Source organism: Octopus sinensis, linkage group LG1, assembly GCF_006345805.1.
Source record: "Octopus sinensis linkage group LG1, ASM634580v1, whole genome shotgun sequence".
Lineage (NCBI taxonomy): Eukaryota > Metazoa > Mollusca > Cephalopoda > Octopoda > Octopodidae > Octopus > Octopus sinensis.
This window is the reverse complement of record NC_042997.1, coordinates 170,896,037-170,917,382: the sequence shown is the minus strand read 5'-3', so window position 1 is coordinate 170,917,382 and position 21,346 is coordinate 170,896,037. Positions and strand designations below refer to the sequence as shown.

General features: G+C 34.5%; 1 protein-coding gene across 1 annotated transcript in view; it reads left to right on the top strand.

Moving 5' to 3' along the window:
- The window catches only part of LOC115214999 (ubiquitin-conjugating enzyme E2 E1), a 238,434-nt gene that overhangs the window by 185,482 nt on the left and 31,606 nt on the right, over nt 1-21,346 (top strand). The window contains exon 3 of the mRNA XM_029784113.2: nt 14,708-14,758. Within this exon, the coding sequence (XP_029639973.1) occupies nt 14,708-14,758 (51 nt within the window). The remainder of the gene's footprint in view (nt 1-14,707; nt 14,759-21,346) is intronic.

The window sequence follows — 21,346 nt, the reverse complement described above, 5'->3', positions numbered from 1 at the left end:
AAGTGGTAGAAGAGGAAGAGATTAAAGTTTTCTTCCTTAGATTAGAAAGTTGGTGACTGGCTTTAAAACAAATGTAAGCCCCAATGGTGTTTTGATTCATATAATTTCAGGTTGTATAGGACTGACTGACATGTGCTGTCAGATAGATTTATGCTATACAAGAATGTTAAGAGCTAAAATGTAAGATCGGAAAATGGCAGAATTGGCTAAGTGCTGGATTAAATATCTTGCAATATTTAGTTTTGTCCTTTTACATTCTGAGTTCAAATCCTGTTTAAGTCAACTTTGATTTTTGGTATTAGTATAAGTATTCATCAAATGTTGGAGTAGGTGTAACTAAGTTGTATCATTGAAAGCAATCCCTCTGTGAAGTCACCACACTCCACTGACTGAAATTACGTGGGGAAAAAGTTTGTATGAATGTGTTTACATGAATGTTGTTAATATGAAAAGAATATATGTATATATGAGGTTAATAAAATTCTTATCCTTAGAACTTATAATTGTAAAATTTATAGTAGAACTCTTATAATTCTTTAGTAGATTTCAGTTGAGTAATGTAAATTAATCATCTTTATAAAACCTGCACTCATGCACATGTACTATCTTTCAACTCTGTGTTTGACCTTGTAGTTAAAGTTAGTCATTCTTAAATTAACTGCAGAAGAGCCTGTCACTCGATGTAAAAAACTTGGTTTCCATTACTGACTCACTATGATGCATGTTAAATGGAATTTAATATTTTTTGGTAAACAGGACTCTGCTAATTTGTCAGATTATCTGTCCATACCCGCTTTTATCTGATAATAAATGAATCACTGTTTAAGTGGAAAAAAACATATTAAGAACAATTAGGAAGAAACTGGCTTAAGTTTGTTATCAGCTTAAAGCAATTCCTCCACAATTGAGATTTGTAAAGTGTGTAGCTTTCTTCTTTTTTTTTTTTTTTCATTTACTTTCTAATTTAGATATTTTTCCCTTGTTAAATGGCCTGTCTATTAACTGTACATGAACTACTTTTAATCCTTTACACTATTTATTGCAATCACTGGAATATCTTTCAGTTGGTTTCAATAGGAAAAAAGCATTGCTGGTAAGGGAATTCCAATGGGGTATTGTTTGTGGTAGAAAGGGCTAAGAGAAAAAAAGGGTTTGGATTACTGACCAAAGGATTTATTGATTCATAGCTGTCATTGGTCATTTCTTGTGTCTTTAACATATTTCAGAATTAGGGTAGAGGTCACTTTTCTTTGCAAGACTCTTAATGTATTGTTGACAAATATTTCATTAGCTTACATTGTTAAGCTCAAGCCACACCATTGGTCTAAAGATTAAAGCTATTACAGAGTACAATCCTCTAAATCACTACATTGGTATCCTAAAGATAATGCAACAGCTCATTATCCACACCGTCCCACCCTCCAAACAATATACACACACATATATCCAAAAAACATGCAACTAAAATTGAACTCTTCATTGGGTTCTGTACTCCATTCCAGTATCCAGTGTAGTATGATGTGGGGCATCAGACTCGAGATAGGCTAGAGTGGAAAATGCAGGCCAAGTGTGGTGAGACATTGATGAGGTGCAATACAAATTGCATAATGCTATGTAATTATTTTGCCATGTTGTTGAAACACGTGTATGTGCTATAAAGCTTTGAATATCATACCACTTTTCTGCTTATTATACATATATATATATATAGTGGAGGCGCAATGGCCCAGTGGTTAGGGCAGCGGACTCGCGGTCATAGGATCGCGGTTTCGATTCCCAGACCGGGCGTTGTGAGTGTTTATTGAGCGAAAACACCTAAAAGCTCCACAAGGCTCCGGCAGGGGGTGGTGGTGATCCCTGCTGTACTCTTTCACCACAACTTTCTCTCACTCTTACTTCCTGTTTCTGTTGTACCTGTATTTCAAGGGGCCAGCCTTGTCACTCCCTGTGTCACGCTGAATATCCCCGAGAACTAAGTTAAGGGTGCACGTGTCTGTGAAGTGCTCAGCCACTTACACGTTAATTTCACGAGCAGGCTGTTCCGTTGATTCGGATCAACCGGAACGCTCATCGTCGTAACCGACAGAGTGCTTCCACCATATATATATACACTCACAAAAGATGAAATTAGGTCACCATTGTGGACAAATAAACATTGCAATATTTCATTTATTACCTATAAACATAAAACCTTCTGTATGAATTTAAATTTTGGTGTATATATGTGTGTATGTGTAAACTAAATCCACTTATCTTTGTGAACAGTACTTTGTTTATGCTGATAAAACTGCTACCTTTCTCATTATCATGAAAACCGATGAATATAAAATAAGATAAAAACATCTACAGTTATATATATATATTTTAGCTTGAGAATAAAAATTAGTTTGTGATTTTAATTTGCTACTCTAAAACTACTTACTAGAATACTCAGACCTTCAGAACACTTAATGTTTTGTGTTGTGACCTAACAAAAAATGTGACCTAGTTTGTGTCTAAGGGTAGCTCTGAATGAGAAATTCTAAAATTAAAGGTGTTCAGACTGTGATCATCGCTCATTCCTGTTTTCTGACTGTATCTAGGACTACAGATTCCAATAGAAATTTGGTTACTATTTCTAACTAATACAGCAGTGACTTATAAGATGACTTGGTCGATAAAGAACAGACAGTATATCATACTAACTTTATCTTTTACTTGTCTCAGTCTATAAACTACAGTCATGCTGGGTCACTGCCTTGAAGAATGAATCAACCCTAGTATTTATATATTTTTTTCTTCTTCTTTTTTTAAGTCGGATACTTATCCTCTCGGTCTCTTTTGCCAAACCGCTAAAGACAAAAGTATTTTATGCTTGATATATTTAAGATCAAACATATTTATATATAAGTTGCATTAAATATTTTGTAAGACTTCCTTGTTCTTTCATCCAGTTAAACATTTCTATTGCTCCATATTCTATTTCAATTGTGTATTGTGTGTGTGTGTAGTGATGCAACCTAACGGAAAGTGTCAGTGGGGGCAATATATATATTTATATGTGTGTGTATATATATATATAAATATATACACGTGTGTGTTAAATACATTAAACATGGTTGCAACACTGCAAATTTAATCTCAAAAACATGTCGCTGCTTCAATCATATAAATGCATGCGTGTACACCACACAAGTTCGTGTTCTCTCGGGGGTCTTGTGTAACGTTGACTTTTCTTTTTCAATCTGTTTAGTCTGATTTCTCTGCACTTTGTTCTGTGCTTGACTGCTCTCATTGCTCAATACACACACTCAAACACACCTGTATACTGCAAATAATACTCGACACACCATCGTACCAATTTTTCTCTGAATACTTTGTTTCATAGTACTGTATATTTTATTTGTGTATATGTATATGTACCACACACACACTAATAAACATATATATATGGCATTCAAATATATACAAGTTCAACTTAATCACACACACACACACACACACACACACACACACACACACACAACATACATGCATACAAACGTGCTGTTCTGTGATTAGATATTATTTTTCTGTTGTTGTTTTTGCCTCTCTCATCTTTATAAAAGAAATATATTAGGAAACAAAAAAGATCCATATATATATATATATAATTCTTACTGGAGAATATTTTCTCTCCTTACAGATCATATCTGTTATTTTCGTTGGCATATGTGTTGTGTGGTAGAATTAGAATACTGGAATGTCAATTTTCAGTGTCTCACCTGCAAATAGATTCCATCATTATCTTGTTTTTGTTTTTTGTTTATTTATCTGTTACCTACTTACTTATGTATGTCTAATTCTTCTGATGAATTAAATACGCAAATGAAAATGAGGATTATCTCAGGGGTTTTTTTGTTTTTTTTTCTAATGCTGTTGTTGTTTGGTTTCCAAGATATTTAGTGTTGCTATTGTTGTTCTAAGAAATGTAGAAAGATATTTGACAGACTGATGTATAATATATGCATTGTGGAATGGTAAATTCTGTTCTTTTGTCACTTAGGTGGCACATGTAGAGCTGGAACTTGGAGATTATGGCTATATAATCATGGCTAACATCCAAAGAGAAACAAAAATTTTAGGAAATTTAGTCAACAGTTTAGGCATAGCTGTGTGGTTAAGAACCTTGGTTAGCATTCACATGGTTTGGGGTTCAGTCCCATTGTGCAGTAACTTGAACAAATATCTTCTCTTACAGGGAGAGTTTACGAAAAAAACAAAAGACGAAGACAGGTGGTGTACAAAACAAACAGATATATTAGTATAACGCTCAGGAATAGAAAAAATCTTTTACGTTTCGAGCCTACGCTCTTCTACAGAAAGGGACACAGAAAAAACAAGGAGAGAGAAAAATGTGTGTAGTGGCTAACGATCTATCATGAATGTTTGTGAGTGAATTTGTTAGACAGAAACTGTATGAAAGTTCAGGTATATTGGCATGTCTGTGTGTCTTTATGCTTGTGTTCTTCTCCACCACTGCCACCACCACTTGGCAACCAGCGTTGATTTGCGTATGTTCTCAGTAAAACAGATAAAGAAACTTAAAATAAGTACTGGGGTCAATTTGTTCAACTAAACCTTTCAAAGTTGTGCTCCAGCATGGCTGCAGTCCAATGACTGACACAAGTAAAAGATAAAAGTTACTATTGACAAACTAGCTTAAGTTTTGAAATAGTAATAGGACTGGGATCATGAAAGCTGTCGATTTTCATACACGGAAAAACCTGAAAGATTATCTTTTTCACACATGCAGAAATGTCTTAAATGATCAATTTCAGCATGTTTTGTTGTATTAAAAGTGAGTAATCCTGAAGAAATTTACACTTTCTAAGCTGCTTGACATGCGCAAAATTTCAAAAGTTCTTATAGTATTACGGCTGCTGCCATGAAAACTGTCAATTTACGGGCATGAACAAAAAATATTCCAACAGGTTTGTTTTCCATCTGCACAGAAAAGTCAGGTAATATGAGATGTGTTAAGAAGTGTGAAGTTTTATGGCAGCGAAACATGATCGGAGGGGAAATGCATAGTGATTGGGAAATAATGATTTGAGTGTGAGCCAGTCACTTACAAGCATGGCTGGGTACGAGTGACTTGTGGAAATGACTGTGCATTAAAGGCATTTGGCATCCATGTGCAAGCGAGACGTCTGCACTGTTTCAACTGTTTTAATTTAAACAGGTGATACTTGGTGAGGAAGTACTGTGTGGTGGGTGTTGAATGAAAGCACCTACAGCAGAGATATTATGATGGAAATTTTAGAAAAGATTTGGTTTCGATCAGATTGGAAAATAATCCACAGGAGTGGCTGTGTGGTAAGTAGCTTGCTTACCAACCACATGGTTCCGGGTTCGGTCCCACTGCATGGCACCTTGGGCAAGTGTCTTCTGCTATAGCCTCAGGCCAACTAAAGCCTTGTGAGTGGATTTGGTAGATGGAAACTGAAAGAAGCTTGTCGTATATATGTATGTATCATCATCATCATCATCGTTTAACGTCCGCTTTCCATGCTAGCATGGGTTGGACGGTTCAACTGGGGTCTGGCAAGCCCGAAGGCTGCACCAGGTCAGTCAGATCTGGCAGTGTTTCTACAGCTGGATGCCCTTCCTAACGCCAACCACTCCAAGAGTGTAGTGGGTGATTTTATGTGCCACCGACACAGGTGCCAGACGAGGCTGGCAAACGGCCACGCTCGGATGGTGTTTTTTATGTGCCACCGACACAGGTGCCAGACGAGGCTGGCGGACGGCCACGCTCGGATGGTGTTTGTTACGTGCCCTCAGCACGGAGGCCAGTTGTTGCGGTACTGGCTACAGTCACGCTCGGATGGGTTTCTTATGTGCCACCGGCACTGGTACCACAAGGATACAAATTCCATTGATGTTCATCTATTTTGATTTGGTTCGATTTGATTTGATTTGATTTGATTTGATTCTCACTTGCCTCAACAGGTCTTCACAAGTATATATATATACATATATATATATATATATATATATATATATGTATGCGTGTGTCTGTGTTTGTCCGCCCAACATCACTTGACAACCGATGCTGGTGTGTTTATGTCCCCCGTAACTTAGCAGTTCGATAGAATAAGTACTAGGCTTACAAAGAATAAGCCTTGAGGTCGATTTGGTTGACTAAAGGCAATGCTCCAGCATGCCCACAGTCAAATGACTGAAACAAGTAAAAGAGTACCTCACAGATGAGATAACACTGGTTCAAAACATACAGAGAGATAATGTATTTTAACCTTCTGGCATTCGTATTACTCTGTCAGATTTTAACGTTTATTCACATTGCTTTGGATTATTCATTAATCATAGCTTTGAATGAAATTGTAGGGTAGGTGTGAGCAGCCAGATCTGGCTGGTTTCAGCATAGAACAGGTGAAATATTTGGGGCTAGATATGGCTGGTTTAAACGCTAATGGGTTAAATCTCTCCAGCTTGTAAACAGTTATATAAGATGAGAAGTCCCTACCTCCCCGCGTGTCAGTCTTTTAACTCTTGTATCAAGATCATCTAAATTATTGATTAAGCAATCATGTAGCTTGATGAAGTTTTCAAAAGTTATGTCTTTGTAATTAAAGACAAGCTGGTGTATTTCAAATGATAGGTTTATTGATTTGTTTTGTTACTTCAACAGATTTCATTTTTATGGAGTTGTACGTAATAATACCGCACGGATGACCAGTGAACTAAATAATTCATTAAACACACACACATACACACTTATTTATTTGTTTACTTTTTAATGCCAAAGTCCATACAATAACCTATATATATATATATATATATACAGGTTGCGGTGAATAAATTGTCATCTAAATTACGCAAACCTGAAAATAACACCGACATCTCATTTTACCAAAATTACATAAAGATATCTTGAAATACTAAAGGGTAAATATATTCAATAAAATCATCATTGGATTCAACCACAGCCTCCAGATGACTTCAGAATCTCCTGCAACTCTTCTGGATGGTCTTCTTGTTTAACCCTTTCGTTACCAACCCGGCTGAAACCGGCTCTGGCTCTTTAGTACAAATGTCTAGTTTTCAAAAGTTCTGAATTAAAACCTTCTACCAAACCTTAGTCACAATTTATGTCCCTAACTCCAGCTTAATGATAACGATGTTATTTTACTTAATTCTTTGTTATATTTAACATAATTGGAAGAAACACTGAGCATCTCAAAATAAATTCAGTAACGAAAGGGTTAAGTTGGTGAATGCTGCCATAATCCTTGCCTTCAGTTTATCTTTGGTGTTACAAGGAATTTTGTTGGTCACTCTCTCTAAACTGTTCCCCACACATAATAAATCAAGATGGTTGCAGTCTGGGGAGTTAAGGTGCCAGGTGTTGGGGGGGGGGGTGATGTGGTATTATAAATTGTGTGACAGCCATAACTGGGTTCTCCTGCTTGTGTGGTATGGTGCAGAGTCCTGTTGCCAGACAGGGTCTTCCAGCAGCCACCCTTTTGACCTATGGCAGTACTGCCTCCTCCAAGCACTTGATGTAGGCCTTTGTGTTGAATCTGGGACTCTGTGGGAAGATGAATGGATGCATAACGTTGCCATCACTACTGATCACTGCAAACACCATGATGTTGACTGGATGTTTGATTTTTATCACACTTGGTACATGTCCTCAGATTGACACTCAAACACTCTGAAATATATGTATTGGAGCTTCTGGCACAAATGCCAAGCAGTACAGCATGTCGTTTCCAAATTTCTGACAGAGTGAATTGCGCCATGGTGCTGTTTTTCTCATAGACGGTGCCCAAGTGACCCTACTATACTGTGTAATTGACAAAATCAAAATCAAACGATGCACATGCACAAAATTAAAAATATAAAATGGCGACAATTTACCCATTGATATTTATGTGTGTGTGTGTGTGTGTGTATATATATATATATATATATATATATATATATATATATACTTTATTTAAAAGCAGCAGAAATATAACAAAAGCTGTTACTCAGAGTTTCACGTTCCCGTTCGTCGGCCAGTTTTGTTAACAAAACTGTCTGACAAATGAGAACATGAAACTCTTAGCAACAGCTTTTGTTATATTTCTGCTGCTTTTAAATAAAGCATATTACTCTACCTCTGGTATTTGAGTACTTTTTTTTTCCACCTTGTTTCACATTTATGTGCTTACTCTGGTACACACACATATATATTATATATACATAAGGTCAATATATTCGACAATTGTTCTACTTAAGTTACTAAGTATGCCTCAAGCCAAAAGGCACTGCTCAACATGCTAAAAATGGTAGCCAAATTTACCTCAAATTACTATATTGTTTCAAAGAAAGGACACATTGGATAATGTAATCGTAGATACACCATGACTGAAACATGACATGATAGTCACAGTTGAAACTTCTTGAATCATAGGTCTGTTCAGTCAGGTCTAACCTGCTGTTAAACAACTAAGTGTCCTTCAGAAACAGACTTCACTTTATTTTAGTTGGTGTGAAGTTTGTTATATTTAATATGCTTGATTCCTTCTAAAAATGAAAGCTACAATTTTTTTTTTCCAGACACATGAAAAGATGAAAAAAAAACAAAAACAACAGCATTTTTTTATGTGTTTAGTTGTGCCCACAGGGATAGATTATTTATTTATTTATTTCTGTTTACAAATATGAACACCTGCATATACTTGGAATGTGTTAGTTGATTTATTATATTCAATTCTTTTGAAAAATGACTGAATTGAAGATACTGGAGTGCCTTGCTAAAAGTTATATGTTATCCTAGAGAATATCCGACTAATAGTTCTCTTCAATTTTTGCAATCACACATTGAAGTCAGTGGGATATGCTCACTCAGAATTATTACATTTTAACCCTTTCGTTACTGTATTTATTTTGAGATGCTCTGTGTTTCTTTCAATTAATTTAAATATAACAAAGAATTTAGTAAAATAACTTGATTATCATTAAGCTAGTATTAGGAACATAAATTATGACTAAAGTTTGATGGAAGATTTTAATTCAAAACTTTTGAAAATAAGATATTTGTACTCAGAGCCAGAGGCAGTTTCAGCCGGGTTGTTAACGAAAGGGTTAATGACAAAGGAAAATAGAATAATCATCTGAAGTGATTCTGATGTTGCACTCAATACCTACCACACTTAAAGTATAGACTCGTGGAAATAATTCTAACTTTGACACAAGGCCATTAATCTTGAGGGGAAGGGAAAGTTTATTACATCGACCCCAGTACTTACTGATACTTTACCAACTCCAAAAGGATGAAAGACAAATTTGGCCTTGGCAGAGTTTGAACTCAGAACATAACGAGCCAGAGATAATGGCATCTAACAAATCTTAGCCACAGATTTTGAGAATGGGTATAGTCAATGTGAAGGCATATGGAGACAAACACACACACACACCACACACACACACATGGTGGGCTGGTTACCAAATTCTACTTTTAAGACATTGTTCAACTACAACATTCAATAATGAACTAAAAAAGTATTCGTCGATCAATTAAAATACTCCAAAAATAGATGAGGATTAAGGTGGGGTGGATGATAAATTGTTTATCTTATTTCACACTCAAGTAAAGTCAACAAACATCAAACATCTATAATTTTTGCTTTGTTGCATATAATTAGTAGTATTCATTTGTTTGTAATTATTATTTGAATTAACTGTGATCAAGCAGTGCTATGATCAAAGATACTTCTCATCCTTTTGTACATCCAAGACTGCCACTAGCAAGTGTGACTATACAATAAAATAGGAGAGTATCATTTGGGGAAGATTTGACTACTGCCACTAGCAGATTGAATGACCATGTAGAGCCGCTCAAATGTAAGAGATGGCAGTTATGTGTAAAAATTCTAATCTGTAATAAATGAAACCAGGTGGCCTTGCTTCATCAGTAGCATTTTATACTTTTGTGTATGTGTGTGTGATCATCATCATTGTTTTCACATCTACTATTCTATGCTTGCATGGGGCAGAGTTTTTCTGTAGTTGGATTAACCTCCTGTTGCCACCTCCTATTTATTTGCAAGCAAGGTAATAATCTCCGAGCTCTTTGAACAACAAACAACCTGGTTGTGATGTCACGACTGAATGCAAAGGAGATATGAACAGACTCACACAAGCACACATACACATATGCATACACATACATTTTTAACCAGTGTCCTTCAATTTTCTCTGTATCAAATCCACTAGAATGAAATTTTGGTCAGCCCAGGGCTATAGTAGAAAACATTGGCTAAGTGTCATGCAGTGGCACTAAACCTGAAACCATACGGCCATGTCTGCATCTTTATATCTAAATATGTGTGTGTGTGTATGAAATAAGGGAAATGAAGAATTTGAACATTCAAACTTTGTTTATTTACAGTTGGTTTAATCATCATAATTGTCCAACATGTGTTTCAATCATATTAATTGTATATTATTGTATGCATATATTATTGTATGCTGTGATTTCAATCTCTTCAGGGTGTGTAAATATGATATTGTTCGGAAAGGAATTTTCCTCCATTATTAGTTTGAATTAGGCTGCTGCTTCTTGTTGTTGTTGTAGTAGTAGTAGTAGTAGTAGACGAAGAAGAAGAAGACCATAATGTTCATCAATGAGCTGTTATTCAAATTCTTCATTCTCCTTATTATCAACATTGTACTTTACACTAAGTGGTAGCCAAGAAATAAACTGTAACTTTAGAAGGTGTTAAAGGAAATTCACCATGAAATGTACCATCTGATGGAACCAGCCTTGGCATTTTACATAGAGAAATTCAGTATCGGCCTGGATATTATAGCTTTTTATGTTTATATATTTGTTTTGCAAGATTTTTGATGTGAAATCGTGTGTTGAAACAGATATTGTTGTATTTAGGAATGGTCATTTTGCCAGTTTAGCCAAGGAGAGACACACAAATAAAAAAGACGAAAGCAAAGGACCACTGATGCGGTCACAGGAGTGTGACGAAAGAACTCTGGTCGAAATAAGATTAAGATTAATGTAAAAAAAATAAATAACGCTGAAGCAAAGTAACACCAAATATATAGTGTGTGTGTTTTTATTGGCTCAACTGGCAAACTGACCATTCCTAAATGCAACAATATTATAGCTTTCCTCTTTATATATATATATATATATATAGAGAGAGAGAGAGAGAGAGAGAGAGAGAGAGAGAGAGAGACGCATATGCATACACACTACTCTTACAAAAAAATATATCAGACATGGAAGATAGTGTGATGTGTGGGATTCCAAGTACATATGTTGGTTTGTGTGTTGTAGTTTAACCCTTTAGTATTCAGATTACTCTGTGAAATGTAATGCTTATTTATTCATATTGTTTTGAATTAATCATGTATCATCTTGTAGCTTGAAGATTTCAATGATGTAATTTTTATTTTTAGAATGACATTGTAGGGTAGTGTGAGAAACCAGATTTGACCTCTTTAAATATAAAATATAAAACAGCCCAGATATGGCCAGTTTAAATTTAGTTTAAATGCAAAACTTTAAATCTTTTTGTCGACTTTGGCATATGTTTGGTATCATATGTTTTAGTATTATTGTTAGACAAAGGGAAGGTGGCAAGCTGGCAGAAACGTTAGCACGCCCGGCAAAATGCTTAGCGGTATTTCACCTGCTGCTACGTTCTGAGTTCAAATTCCACCGAGGTCGACTTTGCTTTTCATTCTTTCAGGGTCGATTAAATGAGTACCATTTATGCACTGGGGTTGATATAATCGACTTAATCCGTTTGTCTGTCCTTGTTTGTCCTCTCTGTGTTTAGCGCCTTGCGGTCAGTAAAGAAATAAGAATTGTTAGCATGCTGGATGAAATGCTTAGTGGAATTTTCCCATTGCTATGTTCTGAATTCAAATTCCATTGAGGTCAGCTTTGCCTTTCATTCTTTCAGAGTCAATAAAATAAGTACCAGTTGAACACTGGGGCTCAGTTTAATCAACTCATCCCTTTCCCTAAAATTGCTGCCCTTGAGGAAAAATTTGAGACCGTTATTAGACAAAGGGAACTTGACATATAAAGTGGGCTGTAGTGATGATAAAGGAGACTGCCAATTATATAGTTAAATTGTTTATAATTACTTCAGCATTTCAAAGACAATGGCTTGTTGGATGGTAAAAACAAAGTAATGAAAAGATAAGATATAGGTGGGAGAAAAAACACAAGGAGGGAAGTTGTATATGAGCGGTTATAGAATTTAAATAAGATTTTGAACCCAGAATCACAGAAAACTGGAACAAATATTGGTTTCAAAGTTTGGCACAGTGTCAGAAATTTGGGAGAAGTGGCTAAGTCAATTACATCAACCCCAGTACTCAATTGGTACTTATTTTATTGACCCCCAAAAGGATGAAAGGCAAAATCAACCTCAGTAGAATTTGAACTCAGAAACATGCAGATGGACAAAATGCCACTAAGCAATTTGCCTGGCTTGCTAACGATTCTGCCAGCTCACCACTCTCTAGACTGGAACACATATTGCCATGCATTTTATCCAGTGCTCTGACAAATCTGTTGACAAATGATGGCTTATTGAATTGTGAAGAAACAAAGCAAAGAAAGCAAAATGCAGGTGAGAAATAGCATGAGAGAAGCTGTAGTGAATATGAGGGATTGTAGAAGAATCTAGACAAGTATATTTTGAACTTGGAGTCACAGCACACTAGAACAAGTATTGTCAGCCATTCTGTCCAACACTCTAACAAATCTGCTGACTGTCTGGATCTGTATTGATTTTTGATTTATATTTTGCACTTCATATTTCTGCATGTGCGTGTAATTCTGTAGAAGCTGGTTGTCTTATCAACTAATGCTTTTTTTTGTGTGTGTGTGTGTGTCTGATGTTCAGTATTATAATATGCTGTGTTGCAAATAGCTCCTTGTAAAAATGCATTCTTAGTCAACAAGAAATTGTCAGCTTGTGTATTTGATATAACAGTTTGTGTCATGAAGTCTATAACTTACCATGTTTACATTGAAATTTCTGATATTACATTGGTTGTCTCATACATGCCTTCTATGGCTTCCATATTTTTGGTTTCATGTTGATGAGAAAGTTTTTAAATTCTGCTATTTTTGCAATATGTTCTCAATGTTTGTTGTTAGATATTATACACCTATTCAGTTTTGATGAATTTTTTTTTTATTTAAGAGCTTATTTATTTTTTCCATAACTAGAGTTATTTGGTTTGTGTAATATGTGTGTAGTTTAATAAAAAAGAATAAATTTGAACATAGCTATCTTCAATATATATTTATATATTATACACATTGTGTGCATATGTAAATATATGTGAGTGTGTGTATCTATATATAACTCTCACTTTGCTGACATCCCCCTCAACACATAAGTTTACACAGCCTTCATAAGCCATTCACCTAGCTTTCTTAGCGATTACAAGATTAGTGTGTGGTACCTGTCAAGGGGATTCTCCAAATCAATATATGCCTAATCTTGCTCTTAGCCAAGAACTTCTGCAATCATCTTACTCAAAAGAGTACATCAGCAGCCCCCAACCTTCCTGGCTTAAATTCAACCTGCATCTGCATTAAACTAATTTCACTCCAAATAAGCTCTGCTATACCTCTTTCTATAACTTTCATATCTTGGTCTATTAATTTGATGCCTCTGTAGTTTATGCTCTATAAAACACGTGTTTCAGCAAATTAATTTCAGGATCACAGTATTGCTTGTTCTAAAGTTTTATAATCTTATAAATTCACCTCTTCAGTATTTAACCATATATATATATATATATATATATATAATATATATATATATATATATATATATATATATAATATATGTGTGTGGTGTGTGTGTGTTAGAATATTCTAACAAAAGTCTAAAGAGATTTTAACTCTATCATTTGTTTGAAGCAAATATTTCCTTTTAGAAGAAATTACAGATCCTCAGAAATTACAGATAAACCTTTCAACTATAAGATACAAATTGATCGTGTATAAACATATATATATATAGGTTGTATTATATATAGGTTATATTATATATTTTCTTACATCTGTAAAATGACTTATTAATGAACACCATTATTTATAATCTCCTCCCTGATGGGATTGATACATTATTCCACATTATTTTTCCTCCCAGATTAATTTTAATGTATCAATCGAAACATATGTCGGCGATACAAATGATTTAAATAACATCTTGTGCATTTGTCTCCATTTTCCTTTCCTCCTATATATAGGTTATATTTACAACACTCCTACATTTAAAAACCAGCTTTGTCAGATACCTTGGCACAAAACTCAAGACCCTTGAATAATTTGTATAGTATTTTCAGTTAATAAAAGGTTATATTATTTTGCTTTATTTCTCCTTCTCATGTTTGTAAAACCAAATGTGTATAGGGAGGGGTGCATACAAACATACCCTTACACATTCCAGTGGAAACTAATGTGATGAGTATCACAGATGCTGTATGGGATTTTTTTTTCTTTCTTTTTACTTTTCAATGAATATTTGATATGGTTTGGGGGTTTTGATTTTGGGCCATGGTGAGAATTGCCCACCACCACCACTGAACATTTTGTTTTCTTCATTAAACTATATTTATATATATGTGTGTGTGTGTGTGTGTATCTGTTTAATAATTATTCTTTTTATTTCTGTTACAGACTCCAGAGAGAGTTAGCAGAAATCACTGTGGACCCACCTCCAAACTGCAGGTAAAATATATCTTTTCTGCTAGCTATTTTGCTCTCTCTCTCTCTCTCTCTCTCTCTCTCTCTCTCTCTCTCTCTCTCTCTCTCTCTCTCTCTCTCTCTCTCTCTCTCTCTCTCTCTCTCTCTCTCTCTCTCTCTCTCTCTCTCTCTCTCTCTCTCTCTCTCTCAGGGTAACTAGAACTATTGCATGCTACTAGGTGGTTGATAGTCCATTTTTTTTTTATCATCTATATTTACTTTGCTTGTTTTTTACCTTTCAGGAAGGGGGAGAAAAAAATCACATTTGTAGTATTTTTAAAACGGTAATTTGTATACATTCTTGATTGAATAATCAATACGCTATCATTATTCACCATCTTGCAACAGCCTGTAGAAAAATTGCAAGATCAATATCTAAATGTATATAAATCATCAGTAGCTGCTTCATTTTGGTTTTTAATTACTTCTTTTTATTATTAGGTATATTAGCAATATAATCACCTATTTTTGTTATAATTTAACTTTATAGATTAATGGCTAAATGTTATCTAGCAAACAAACTATGTCTCTGTGTTTATATGAATCAGTGAGGTGATTGCAATTCATTGTAAACGTCACTTTTACTCTAGATATCTACATACATATTCACTATTCCTCCATCTTCTTTACTGATGCTTAGATACCACAGAATTTATATATATATATATATATAGATGCTTTTTATTACTGGTTTCACTCTTTTGAAATTTGACTGTACAGAGACACTGTCTTTGAATGGTTTTAGTTTTATACTTTCTGTGACTCTTATTTTATTCGCCATAAGGTGAATAAATAAGTTCCTTATGAAAAGAACAAAATGCAAAATTGATCTAGGCATAAAGATACTTTACTCATATGGAACCAAATCCCATAAAGAATTTTTGTTTGATGCAATCAATTCTACCATCCTACACACACACACACACACACATATATATATATACACCTTTACATATTATTACATATTCTTTAGCAAGAATACTATTGACTGTGACTTTGAAGTTTTGAGCAGCTTAACCATTGTCCAATGATGGCTTATGCTCTACAAAAGTATGGAGTAAGCCTTCAGATTAATGTCAAATTGTTTTTATTGTTACTGAACATAAAACCATTAATATATATATATATAATATATATATATATATATATATATATATATATATACACAGCTATATATGTATCCATGCCAGCATGGAAGGTGGACAGTAAGTGATGATGTATGTATGTTTGTGTGTGTGTGTGTATATATACACACATAGATATATCCAAACTTAGGGAATTGAGTAGACTAATGTATTTTTGGCCTGATGAGTAGCTAGTTAATCATCCTGCATTTGGATAATTACTACTTCCAAGATTCTGCTAGCTATGAAACATATGTAACCTGGGTTTTATCTTCTCCATTCCGTAAATCTGGATTTTTATTTGCATACACAGCAACCCATGCTGCTAACCATGAACTATAAAACAACTTTTTGCAGCTTATCAAACTTCAGTATGAGAAAAATTTACAGATTTCTATGTGAATAAACCACTATTGTTCCCACTATTGTTCCTGAAAGGTGTCTTCAAGGATTAACTTTAGAAAATAAAAGGGATTAGTAAAAAAGTGAAAGAGAAAGATAAGTATAATGTACTCAAACTGGATAAGTAATTTAGAAAACAGATAACATTTGTTATGAATTATAAGTGTAAAAAAGATTGTTTTAAAATTAGAAATCCAAGCAATATCAGATCATACAACTGTTTGCAAGTATGACATGTATTATATTCAAATATTCAGGACATAGAACTAGAAATGTAACTACATTTCCAATTTACAGTTGAGTGCTTAATAATAACAAGGACATCTAACTGTAAAAATAGTTGCTCTGATAAAAAATAGAACATTCAATATTTGTGGGAGGTAGGGGACCTTTTGACTTCTATATTTAAACTGCCTAATTTTCTGTTCAACATATAAATCTTTTGTGGAGTTGCACGTGGCCAAGTGGATAGAGAGTTTGTCTTTTGACTTCATTTTCTTTTCTTCTTTTACTTCTTCCGGCTACTGGATATACAACCGTGCTGGGGTTTCACCATCATATCTCATTGCTGGCACAAAAACAAGACCCTATCTAGCTCTGTGATTTTAGTTAGTGACAGAAAAACTAACAAAAAACAAGGCATTCTCTTCCCTATCTATAGCTATCAATGAAGATGAATGTAAAGCAGCAACATATAGGGTCTTGTGTGTCTCAATCAATGGGACACTATTTTGGTTGATGTTTTCGTTAAGTGCCACAGAAAATTGGAATTTTTATATAATACAATCATCTAAGTGGTGCCTGTCGCATAAAATTCCAGACAAATTTTAAGTCCGCCAAGGTCGACTTTACCTTTCATCCTTTTGTGGTCGATAAATTAAGTACCAGTTGCGCACTGGGGTCGATGTAATCGACTTAATCCGTTTGTCTGTCCTTGTTTGTCCCCTCTATGTTTAGCCCCTTGTGGGTAATAAAAAAAAAGACAAAAACATATATAGGGTATTTCATGCATTTAGAGACAAGTTCTTTTTAATAAGTATTTCTAAATAAAGGAAGGCTATCATTTTTAAGAATTGACTCCTTTTTAAGAAATGGAATTCTTTTTCTTTCTAATATGTACACACCCACCATGTTTCAAATATTTGATCACCCATTGTCATCAAGTGTTTTATTCTTGAATATGTTGTATAGTTCTTGACTAAATTCAAATTTAGAATCTTTATTTCTTGACAATGGGTAATAATGCCTGTGTCAGTGACCTAGTACAGTGTTTCTAAAAATGGAGTCTGTAATAAAGAATTTCAGGTTCCATGAAGTTATTAATGTATTTTTTTATATAAATACTTTCTCTAAAATAATTTTTGCTCCAATTAATATTTTATTGATATTAGGATGGCAGGGATTGTCTATAAGTAGGAGTTCTGGGCTTTTTAGAAAATTATGTGTTCTGCAACAAAAGAAGTTTGGGAACCAGTGACCTAGTGTATTAAAACATTGTTATACTTAGTTTAGAAATAATGGTTCCTAGTTCTAATCTAGTCTGGTATTTGATAGATCTAAAATCAACAGGCATCTTATATCTGCATATGTACTATATATATGCTGATGATTAGATTAACCAAACTGATTTAAACATAGTTTTGATGTAATTATTGAAAAAAAGTCTTTTAGTTCTAATAAGCTGGCCTCCGTGCTGATGGCATGTAAAAAAGCACCATTCAAGTGTGATCGTTACCTACGTCGCCTTACTGGCACTTGTGCTGGTGGCACGCGAAAAAACATTCGAACGAGGTCGTTGCCAGTGCTGCTGGACTGGCTCCTGTGCAGGTGACACATAAAAAGCACCATTTGAGCATGGCCACTGCCAGTACCGCCTGACTGGCAATCATGCCGTGGCACATAAAAGCACCCACTACATTCTCAGAGTGGTTGGCGTTAGGAATGGCATCCAGCCGTAGAAACTCTGCCAGATCAGATTGGAGTCTGGTGCAGCCATCTGGTTCGCCAGACCTCAGTCAAATCATCCAACCTGTGCTAGCATGGAAAGCGGACGTTAAACGATGATGATGATGATGCAATAAAGTTTTATAATTCCATCCTAAACAAGGCATGAGGCTACTGTAGCATAAGGGACTACAAAGGAGAAAAAGAATGTGCTTACAAATTCAAAAGATGTTAATTGACTGATATCTTAAAGGACTGAATGTCATAGACCTGAAGGTTCATCAGAACAATGACTATGGAAATATTTTCAGAAAAGACGCAGAGATACATTTTGAGGATTGACCAAAGGCTCCAACCAAGTAGAAAGAATGTTAACAATTTGATTCTAAGTTCGATCAAGTAAGTTAAGACACTCACAAGTGACAATAGCTTAAAGATGACAGCAGTGTTGAAGAGAAGCCTTGTAGAGACACAAGATATTCTTAATTGTCAGAACTTGATGAACAAAGAGGGATCCAACCTTCTTGAAATGGCAATCAACTGAAGATCTTTGGTGAAAGTCAAAAATTATTATAAAATCTGAAGAATTATAATCTCATATAACAACTTAGACAGATTTAGCCAATATCTTTCTTCAATCATATTCCATCATTGGAAAGGAACAGGAAGAATTAGTTCCTTGTTATCTTCATTTTCTAGAGAAAATAACTCCTATTTGCAGACAAAACATATTAAAGGAAAACCTTATACTGTTTTGGTTATTACACAGTGTGAAGCTAGCCCTGTGACCATGAAAACATATATATTTCTTCAATCATGCTTTTTTGGCAGATTTGCAGACATAATTTGTCTCTACAACTAATATTACTCATACATACATACATCATATGTGTGTTTGTGAGTGTGGCCAAGCAGTCTGAAATTGTATTTAGCCTATTAATCTTTTAGTGTGTGGAATTATTTACTTTCCCTCCTGAATTGGCATTCCTTTTATCCATTAACCTAAAACTTCCAGCCTGGAGTTGAAAAAAATAAATTCTTGCAAATAATGAAATATATGATATAAAATATAGATGGAATCTTGTGATCTTAGTTTTAACTTTCCTCTCTCCTCCTCCTGTATTCTCCACAAAACATCCTAGTCATATAGTACCATAGAGCAAGTGGTAAACTTCCAGCTAACGAAATCCATGAGCTGATTTCAGTTCTCAGTTCAAGTCAATGCAGTTCACTTTTGTTGTTTTTGATATTCTTAGAAAGGATGTGAGTGTTACACAAACTAAGTTCTCTCTGTTTTCACTCTATAAATATTTACTTTTTCAAAGGAGCCTTTCAGTGGTTGCTTGATCTGCTAGAAATAGCAACCAAATATCTCTCATATTACACCCTGTTATCTTAAGAAAGGCTCTAGTATTCTGGGTGATATAATTCTAGTTACATAATGTATGAAAACTGAAAGTAGGATAGTCATGACTACCGTACTTTTGAACACAGGTCTGTTTGATCAGAGCAGATTAAGAGTTAAATGATGTATGTGGCTTTCAACCTTTGTTTCATGGTTTATCTATTTCTTTACATAATAATAATAATGAATGGTAATATTGTTGATGTGACTGAGAAAGGCTTAGACATCATGTAGTATTTCTCCTCACCTATAAATTCAGGCTGTGTGTGTCTCACTTACAAGAAAACACATCTGTAGCTGAAGCTGCAAAGGCCATGGATACTGACTCTACTCCTTTCACCTATTGTAGAAGTTTTACAGTAAATAACTTGAGAAAACAATTGTTTGTAAATTAACATGATTTATTTCTTCAATTAAGAAATTCACAGACATTGTTAAGTTTGTATGATGTGAGAGAAAATTGTAAATGAGGTCGAGTAATTAGATAGTTGAGTAAGAGCAAGTAATTAGCATAAATTGACTTTAAATGAGATGAAACTTACTAGGATAGAATTAAAAATTAGCAAATTTAACATGTATCAAATGAAATAGACACATGATATAGTTAAGATCATTAATATTAATTAAAAAAAAGATTTCTATTTAACTTTAATTCATTGGCAAGCATTGCTTTTCTGTTATTTCTATTACATTTTTGAGATTGTGTTGTTGCTGGTTTCAACATCTTAGGAACTAAAATGTTTTTCATCCTTCAACTATAAACATGTGATGGTTCTGTGTTTGATACAAAAGCCATGGTTGTTGTGCTTCTGGCCAGACTAAATCATAACCCAACAATCTTTCTCTACAAGGATCTTAAACATTCTATGAAAAAGAATGATGGTGTGTCTTATTCCTGACAATCTTTCCGACCTTAACAGCTGCACTTTGTCACCCTCATTTCTAACATCCCAAAGGTGATAGATTTGGTCATAATCTCCTTTATCATCTGGAGTCTCAGTCACCACCAGTCTGTTTTTCACAGAGCTAGGTCTACCAGAATCTTTGCTTTCCTATGTCACCTTTCAGGACTCTAACAAAAGTATTTTTGTTGCCCACCAGTTGCTCTATAACCATTTCTCATCTCTTGGCTCATAATTTTCTTCTTTTGATAGGTAAACTCTGGTTATTCCCTAAACTTTGGTAAACCTCTAACACTTCCTTCATTACATGTCTAATAATTTATTTAATAATCATTTTACATTCCTATTTAACCTTCTACACACAAGTATCAATCATGTGCAACTTATACATCTTATGACTTACTTGCTCTGCTTCCAAGAAAGGGGATAATAAAAATACACCTCGAAAGGGACATGACAACCTACTTTCCTTCAACAGTGCAAAGACACAGTTGCTAGACACACCAAGGAAATTATTTCCCACAATACTCTCCTCCTTACTCATGAACAAAACACAGCTAAACCCCTATCCACATCACTACAAATGTTATGTGAGATTGGCTGTTATCTCTATTATCAATATCTCATTATATTACAGAAACTACTTCAGAAATGCTAGACTTTCTCTACAGAGGTAGAAAATTTCAAATCTAATGTGTTGTTGTCCTTTTAAAAATTCCAAGTGCAGCATATATTAGAGTACTGCTGCTGCTACTACAAGTAAAAGCATCTTAGATGCCTATATTTGGCTATCTAT